General features: G+C 45.4%; 1 protein-coding gene across 1 annotated transcript; it reads right to left on the bottom strand.

The window, feature by feature from the left end:
• Positions 1–1,013: 1,013 nt before the first annotated feature.
• T265_04512 (hypothetical protein) lies at positions 1,014–1,292 on the bottom strand (the record flags this gene model as incomplete). The annotated part of the gene is made up of 1 exon (XM_009169267.1): positions 1,014–1,292. One exon carries the CDS (start codon positions 1,290–1,292, stop codon positions 1,014–1,016), a length of 279 nt encoding a protein of 92 aa, XP_009167531.1.
• Positions 1,293–9,349: the final 8,057 nt, after the last annotated feature.

Consider the following 9,349-nt stretch of genomic DNA (forward strand, 5'->3'; position numbering starts at 1 on the left):
TCGCGTACTACCACGGAAATGCAACGTGTCATCGGTATGTTTGCATATTACGCTCATTGGACAAAATCAACAAACTGGTAAAGAATAACACATTCCCTCTACCTGCCGACGTCGAGTTGGCCTCCGACAACCTAAAGAACGAACTAGAAAATGCTACACTAATTACAGTAGATTATAACGAGCCTTTGGTTGTTGAAACGGATGCCTCCGATGTGGCTATAGCCGCATCCCTAAGCCAAAACCGTCGACCGGTGGCCTTTTTCTCGAGGACACTCAATCCGAGCGAGAAGAATCATTCTGCTATCGAGAAGGAGGCCTACACTATCGTTGAATCCATCAGGAAATGGCGGCACTATCTACTCGGAAGACCCTTCAAACTGATCACCGACCAGCGTTCAGTTACATTCATGTACGGTGGTGGACAGAAGGGTAAAGTGAAAAACGACAAGATACAACGATGGAGGATTGAGTTGTCCGAGTACAAATATGATATCATATACCGACCTGGCAAAGACAATCATGTTGCAGACACTCTGTCACGAAACGTATGTGCTTCCATGGGGAGCAATAACCAAATCGGGGAGCTCCATAGCTCCCTCTGCCATCCAGGCATTACCCGTGTGTTTCATTTCGTGCGTTGCAAGAATCTCCCCTACTCTGTCGACGACGTCAAGCGCGTCATTTCCTCCTGCAAGGTGTGGAGACCTATACGATCATTTAAGCTTTGAGTCCCAAAGGTACTTTTCTGTTATACAACTTCCAGTACTCCCATCAACCTAATTAACGTATGCTTGTTTGTGTTCTGCGTAAGGACGAGCCGACCTCCCGGATATCCGGTTCTGTGACTGTTTATTCACAGCTGGCTGGTGGTAAAGCGGTCTTTCATTATTATTCTCATAAGTATTATTCTTTTCAGCTGGTGACGTTGGTTTAATAATGGACTATGAGAATGTTCTGTTAGTGAAAAACGAAGTTTATATTTACCAAATTCCTCCACGACAATCCAATCGAGGTTACCGGGCTGCAGACTGGGGGTTGGACACTCCGTTCTGGACCGGACGTTTGCGAATTGTTGCCAAGGGCAAAGATTTGACTTTGAAACTAGAGGACCGTAATTCGGGGGAATTGTATGCCAAATGTCCCGTGGACGCGTTTCCAGGGATCGCAGTCGAGTCTGTGATGGACTCGAGTCGGTATTTTGTAATCCGTCTTATGGCTGATGACGGTCGAACAATGTACACGGGGCTTGGCTTTGCAGAACGCTCCGATTCGTTTGACTTCAATGTGACCATCCAAGACCATTTCAAGTAAGTGTATTTTGTCTTATTGGCGTGGTTCTTGTGGTATCTTTATTTTTCGAGTTGGTTTCTTTTCAGAAGTCCACAGTGTAGAAAGTCGCTTCGAAGTTGTTTCTCTAGAAAAGTAACGGTTTCTTGCAGTGTTAGAAATGTATCTGTTTCTACGAGTAACCTGTCCACACTTCGTTCTTCTGATTCAGTTGGTACGCAGCTTGGCCATGATCTATCCATTAATGTCTACTTGTGGTATAACTGGATGAGTCGGCACTCCGGAGTTGTCCTCTGACCTTCCTGGAGAAAAACATTACCTTTAGTTTATGCATGTCAGGCTAAAGTGTTAATGCGCTCGTCTAATCTTTTATATGTTTCTCTGTTGTTCACTAAGAGCTCTTCAAAGCGGAAATCTAGTCTGGCCATTAATATTTCAAGTTACCTTGCACTTGTCATCGAATTTAGTGGCTCGATCAGCACTTACAGGTGGAACGGCCGTACGGCAGATTACATTGAAGACTGCCCACTAATAGGGGTATGTTGTTGACATGGTGCAATCACTAGAATTCCTCCATCGTCTCACAATCACTTATGATATTATATAACTTCCACATAATTGTTTTGTCTGCAACCTTCAAAGGGTTGCCTATGCCGGACATTCTGACAGACTAAAAAAACATCATATCCAGTCTTGCAGTACGTGGCTTTTGAGTACGATTATTATATTATATTCCTCCCAATGATGGTCTTGTGTCGAATCTATCGCCTTCATTGCGTAGCTCTTCATCTCTACGACACCGGACAACCAGAGCAATTTGACTTCAGCGAAATGGTTGGGTCATCGTCTCCAACACGTTACTCTCAATCTCTTATTTTCATTGTCCCAGGTTAACGGACCTATAGCAGCTGGAACCACCGCGCTTCCATGCACGATCTATGCGCAGAAAAACTCAACCAACTGACTAAAAAATAACCAGCGCAGCAGAATTTGCTAGTAATGGCCTTCGTATTTCACTGAAAAGTCACTATGTGACCTCCCCTGACTCGCTTCCATCCTTCGTGTGGTTGTGCGAAAAAGTTTTCTCCGACAATTCTGTTGACTGTCACTTGGAACACGTGACCAAGCCAGCGCAATCTATAGAGCAGCTCACCTATTGTGGGCTAGTTATTTCTTTCAAAAACGATTCGACGTACTTCATCATTACTGATGCGGTGTTCCCACTTACTCGTGCGTTTCTCCGAAGACATCAATGGTCAAGCGTTGCAAGTCTTGACGTCCTCGGAGTGCAGCGACCAGGTTTCTGACCAGTACAATAATATAAAGCCCACCACAGCATTGTAATCTCGACCTTTGACAGATGAGTTGATGTCACGTCTGCGTCACAAGTGGTGCTAAATCGTGCAACCTGTTCTGACCTTCCCAATCCACATATAAAAAATCAACGTTGGCAAGACCACCAGGACTGATACAGCTGTGCAGGTAGACGAATTTGTCTTCTACCTTAGTCGGCTCATGCGCAAACACGAGGTTAGGTTTTGATCCTATCCAGTCTTGCAGTAGCACTTTACGCTTTGCAGCTCTGAAATGCATGCCAAAGCGTGAGGGAGCACTTCGACTCCACAGGCATTAGAAGCTGGGAATGAATCTTCCATATCACTTACGAAGTTGAAGAGGAAAGGTCAAGAAGATAAGCCTTTTCTGACACTATCTGATTAATTGTACTTGTGGGAGAGTTTTCCGTAGACTTTCATGCGGCCACAGGAGTTGACGTACAGCACCTTAAGGAGGCTCAAGAATTGATGATAGACACCTTTGATCCACAGACTGCCATAGTGCCTGACGGTCCACAGAGTCAAAGGCAGCTTTCAAGTCAAGGAAGATAAACATTATTGGTCGCTGGAAGCAGCGCTGCTGTTCCAGGATCGGTTTGAGGGTGAAAATGTGACCAGTGCGTCATCTTATGAGACGGGAACTATGCTTTTTTTATCGGATCTGTCTCTCTCTGTGTTCAGTCATCCTCTGAATATTGAAGTTGCAGTGCATATTCGATGTCTCACCTGCCAGGTGGTACACTGTAGTTTTCACATAGTGACGCCTGCCAATTTTGAAAACGGACATGACTGTTGATGTGTCTCACTCTGCTGGCAGTCGGCCTTCACTCTGTAGAGCACCAATACCTTTTATCGAATGAGTAGCGAGGGATTCTCCGTCTCCTTTACAGAGGGCTGAACATGGATCTTCCGGTCTTGGTATCTTCTAGTGTTTCTGTACGGATATTTCGTATTATACTTCTGATGGGCAGTTGCATTTTACATTCCATTTGCCCTTAGGTAATGTCTCCAGAGGCTGTGCTGCAAGTGGTCAGCTTAACTGTTCCTCAACATGTCCGGCCCTTTTTTTCATTCGATGCTTTTGGGAGTAAATCAATAAGCCCTCTTTTTTCACCTACCGTTTGACTGATAGTTTTTCCTCTGGTCACTCCCTTGATAGATACCTTTCCTCTCAGCTTTTCCGCAAGAGTAATGGATCGTTACTGTTTAACGTTTGAGTGATTTGTGTGCACCATCGTACTCGTTGCTTGCTGGCGTAAATTTCCTGACATCAATCAAGACTAGCGATCTTGAAAATATCCAATGATTATTTAGACGAATCTGGAAGCCGACACACTTCTGAAGACTGCTCTTTTCACACGCTTCCATGCTTCATCCACGCGCACGTAACCAGTAAAGGTGACTATTCACTGGAATCTAATCCAGCAAAGCACGTTCAGCTCTGGAGCTAAGTTCAACTCCGACGCCATATATTCCAGGAGTCATTACTTCTGGAATACCGCACACACGGAGAGTGAAATGTAGAATAGTTGAGTTCGTGCTCGACTTTTTGAGACGCATAACCTCTGTTGGGTCTTTGTGGGTGTTTTACAGACACAGAATACATTAATTTTAAAGGAGGATAAGTTCTCGGCGAGGATTGTCCTCGCCAATTTTACATAGATTACGGACGTTAAAATTTCCGTTATTTCGTCTATTTTCAATAAGCGGATGAGTGTACAAGTCTCATAGGTCAGCTAACTGACAATATGTGATCCAGCAACTTTTGCGTGTCTGCTGGGAAGACGTTGGGGAGGGGGGCTTCGGTGAACAAAAAAGTCTGCGGACAAATGATAATTCCCGGTGGCCCAGGCCCGAAAAGATTATTTAGTTTAAGTATCCGCGCGTTGAGACCTTTAAGCTCACCTCAGTGCTGTGAGAGGATGTAGAGCTTGGATTACGGACCCCGCTTCTAGCTTTTGACTCGAAAGTCTGACGCACAAGGCGATGTGTATGAGGACCCTGTCTTCTCGCAGAGACTCAAGATTCTGATCTCGGTGGTAGGGTTATCTCCTAACCTGGGATCCATAGAATAGAGTGTAGTTGTATCACTGCTGGTGCTACCGGGTACAGCGAATTCGTCTGGGGCCGCGTTGAACTCATAGCAAGGTTCGTTGTTTTTTCAACTGAATTGCGCAACTCGCCGGCGGTCACAGTCCATAGCTGAACGATGAGTGTGTGGCTTTTAAAGCTGACTTTATCTAACCTATCTTTTGTCGGTATGGAGAGGTTGAGCTCAAGGTTGCTCAGTAGTTAAACCGCGGACTTACTTAGCGGAAAGTGCGTGATTCGAATCCAACCTCTGCATCTCGGCTGCTCTTGTCTAGGCTTGAGCAACTTGAAAGTATCTTAGCTCTCGTGGTTCCCTCGGGTGGCGTGACAGTTATGCACCGTAAAAGTGTTACAGCTGAAAGCAATGACGAGACTTCGGTTGGCGCACTGTGTTGCCACATAGTTGTGCTCTTCTTCCCTTCATATTGCTGCCAAGATCGTCCTAGTAAGTCTTCGTTTGCTCGGTTGAGCGTGTTTCTACCAACGTTAAACGTCCATGTGAGTGCTTTTACCGTTTCAGCATATACCGTAGACAAAGTGAGTTCGTAGCATAGTGCCAAGCAACCTACGAGCACGATTAGCTAACTCCTTTTAAGATGTGTGATCTCATTAATTTCACTGTCCTGCTTTATCTTATCACCCCAGGTGGGTCCAACAAGAGAAGGAGGTAGCAGAAACCGAAGAAAAGTTGAAATCTCAACCATCTCTCAACCTCGGGTTCAAGGAAGGCCAGACAATCAAACTCAACCTTAATACACGACGTACTGGTGACGATCCCTCCGTTTCGAGTGAATCTGTCAAACCCAAACAAGTTGTGAAGCTTGCCGGTGGATCGACCGCAGCAGGGCTACTTCCGCCACCACCTGCACCAAGTATGTCGCGGAGTCGAGGAACCCGAGGAGTTGGTTTATCAGGCGCAACCCAGACAGTTACAACGGCACCGGTTGTCGAAGATTCCACTCTTTTAGACGGTACCACACCGTGCCACACTCCAGCGAACCAGGTAAGTGTTCTTCTTTGTAAGACCAGCGTGCTCGTCTTCTCGTTGAATTTACATTCTGGAGTCTACACTTTGATCCCACTCCTAAAACAGGCTTGTTTGCTCGCTACAGATGGCATGATGGTCTCACTCTTCATTCAAGCAGCTGATCTCTTGTGCAAAGTCCATCTGCAGTGCAAGACTGCTTCGAATCAAGCCCAAACCTAATGCTAGTTGATGTGGTAAGGAAAGTTATTTATCTGATCATTTCCGGCCTGAGACCAAAGCACCCTTTGAATTTGGAAGGCCATGGCAGCTTTTGCCAACGTTCGACAGCTATGGCGTAGCTGTGTCCTCCGAGAGCACTGTAATAGTGCAACGCATACTGCCTTATGCATCAGAGAAGTGATGTCCACGCGCAGAGGACGTACGAAAACTTGAAGTATTTGACCATAAGTTTATCCGGGGCCTTGACCGGGTCTGGTACGGACGTCGGAATAGTAGTGCCGAGGTACTTCTGATTGTTTCAGGAAGACGGCACACTCCAGCGGTGAGCTACTAATGCTCCATAGGTTACGCTACTTAGGCTGCGTACTTTCCGCACAAGAGGATAGGCTGCCCTCAGATCTTCTTGCCCAGCGTTCTACTCAGTAACGATGACCTAGATAATGCATCTGCACTTTTACCTCTGGGAGAATCAAATTCACATAATTGACCCAAAGGCTCTCGGAGCTAACACACTCGGGGCAACTAGGATGTCGTTCCTCCTACAGTAGTTCCTCTTCAGCTGAACCAGAAAGTACGCAGCAGATCAGCATGTCTCTGAATTCTCTGTGTGTACTCGATGTCAAACCGTGTTGCAGAAACAAACGTGTGGTGGTGTCTATCTTCGTTGGTAATCCGGTGATTTGGAGGAGCAAATCGCTATTACAAAGCAGCGGCTCTCACTAAACGAGCACCGCTTTTGGGAAGGTCTGCTGGAGCCTACTAAACTTCGTGATATCTTGGTCAACGTCCATCCCGTCAATTCTAGTGTGTTTTATACGGTCGTCTGTTGAGCACACCGCTTTAATGGTGCTATTTTTACTCCATGTCACACAGAAAACAACTTTCCGGAATCTTTAGCTCACAAAAAATCCCGTTCCGCAAAATTTACGAGATTGGAAGCAGTAAGGAAGTTTCTTTCCGGGAGTTCTATTTCTACCATTCGAATTTCCGAACAAGAAAACTTCATCAATATGTAACTCTTTACGACAAGGGGTTTTCTTTTGAATAAAGGCCTATAATTTATGGAAATATCGGAAGCTCGGTTGTGCCCCATTGCTTATTGTCCAAATGGCTGTTGACATGTTCGTCCAGCTTGCCCTTTGGTTCGCAAATGTTTCGTTGTCAATCGAGGAAACATCTTCAATACGCGCTGCTAAATTTTGTCCGAAAGAGAGTGGTCACTCAGGATGGTGGCCAGCGTTGAAGAACCAATAACCCTGAAATAGACGGGTTCTTTGTTAAAACATGACCACAAACCTTAGCGGAAATTGCAACCTTGTGGGCACACTCATCGTATTATGTATATTAACTACCCGCTCCAGAAGTCTGTGAATTAGCAGGATCTAGCTGACAAGTTATCTGCTGGCGGACCAGACATTTAAGACACATAAAGGTGCCATGGAAAACGACGGCACATGATTGAAGCAATGCAAAAGTGAGTGGGCAGATGACCCATACTACCATCTAATCAACATTTGCCAAACTAACAGATATGATTGGCCTAAGGTGCGGGGAGGAAAGTACATGCTAAAGGTGATGGAGTATATGTACGGCGTATCTCGATTCTTCGGCTGACCCCACTTGCAGGATGAAACAAGGATGAAAAAGTCAGCATTGAGCACTTGGTGCGGGTTCTGGGTAGGAAGACGGGATATCTCATTCACATACTTGTGCCTAACTTTACCGTTATCAAGGCAACTAAAAACCCAGGACACGCAAGTACCAGTGAGGCATCCGCCCCTGCTCAGAACAGAAGGGGGCTCCTACTCCGGCGTCCAAAATGTTTTGTGGCGGTGTTGTGGGTGCTCTACGCGGGTCCAAGCCGTTACAACCGCTCACTTACTTTCACATGTGCTTCCATGTAGGTGCGCACAATTCGAATGAACAGGCTATCCTTCATAGTATACTAATAATAGTAATCGTTCAGCCGTAACACCCTTTCAGCGCCTAGCTGCCATGTCACCCGAAGGAGGCTTGTTGGCGTCTTCGTGTCGTTCTGGGTAAATGAACTCAGCTTCCGGAAATGTGTGTATTATATTCGACTAAAGGAGAGTGATCCGGTTCCACAAATCATCCGTTTTCTGCAGTTCAACATTCATTTTTGGTGTAGAAATGCTCACAAATTGTGCAACTGCACTTCTAAACTCCTTGGAATTCCCATCCATAGCACGGAATTTTGGTAATGTGACCAGAAATTTAAGCTTCACTCTCATTCTTGCTTTGAAAGTGATGTGTTGAAGGATTTGTTCTGCTTGATTTTTTATCTGAACCTATGTGCGTTGTCTAAACAACACTTCTGTCTATATCTGAATCCACTTTTTTCCGACTCGTTTCTCACTTCAAACCAAAATGTGTGACCTGAAACTTTTGTCCTCTTATGTTTACTGGTGTCGACTTTCCATACATCCACATTGGTGTATAGTGCACATTCCGCCGGTAACTAGCCTTGACATCTGTAATGGCAATGGACAGTCAGATTAGAGACCAAGAAGTTAGTCGCTCTCTTGTGATGCAGGCAATTTTAGTTGGTTTTTCAGTTCGACACCCGTGTTGTGTAATCCCATACGAGTTCGGGAGTTTCAGGACAATCAGTAGCGCTCCAGTTTTCACGTTCAAGTTGATGTGTTGTTTATTCGGTTACCAAATGGAGTCAACTCGCGTTGCTAAACTGTTAGGAGTTGTTCAACAGCGTTTTAAGGTGATACTCAACGATGGAGAATTGATCACAACTGTAGACGAAAATCCGAGTGTGTCAATCTCATTAACAGTCACCTAAACGACTCCAGTCACACACACAATCGTTGCATGTATTAACGCAATGCCACATGCGTAGGATGGCCAAACCGAAGACGTGAATTTCTTCGCTCACTAGCTTGTTCTTTCCCCTAGCGGCCGTAAACTGTTTTCAAAGTACCAACACACGTAATTATGGTGTGGCATGCCGAATGGCCTGAGGATCTTGGGTGGTGTTCCTTTGTGTGTGTATTGGTGACAGTAGCTAAAATTCTACCAGCTCCATGCTCTACACAGGATATGGCTATTCCAGGCAGTGATGAAGTACCATTTCAGCGGATTCTTAAGTAGGACAACAAGAAGAGGGATTTCAACATGACCCTTCAGATCGAATCCTGTCTTCCACTATCAACTTCATGATCTTGTCATCTAGGCCGCCCGATTTCTAGTAGCGGTTGGCCCTAAGTGTACAGAATGAGATGTCTGGCTGTTGGCTTGAGAGATCTATTGTAGGCCAGTGTACTTGTTGAAGGTGCCGCGTTGAAACTTCATCTGTTGTCATTCTGTAGTTAGCGTAATGTTCCATGGTTATACTGCCAAAGTGAAGTGTCCCTCACCATCCTGGTTTCACCCATTTAAATGTGTATGACAGAGGACT

Source organism: Opisthorchis viverrini (assembly GCF_000715545.1).
Source record: "Opisthorchis viverrini unplaced genomic scaffold opera_v5_74, whole genome shotgun sequence".
In the NCBI taxonomy this organism is placed as follows: Eukaryota; Metazoa; Platyhelminthes; class Trematoda; order Opisthorchiida; family Opisthorchiidae; genus Opisthorchis; species Opisthorchis viverrini.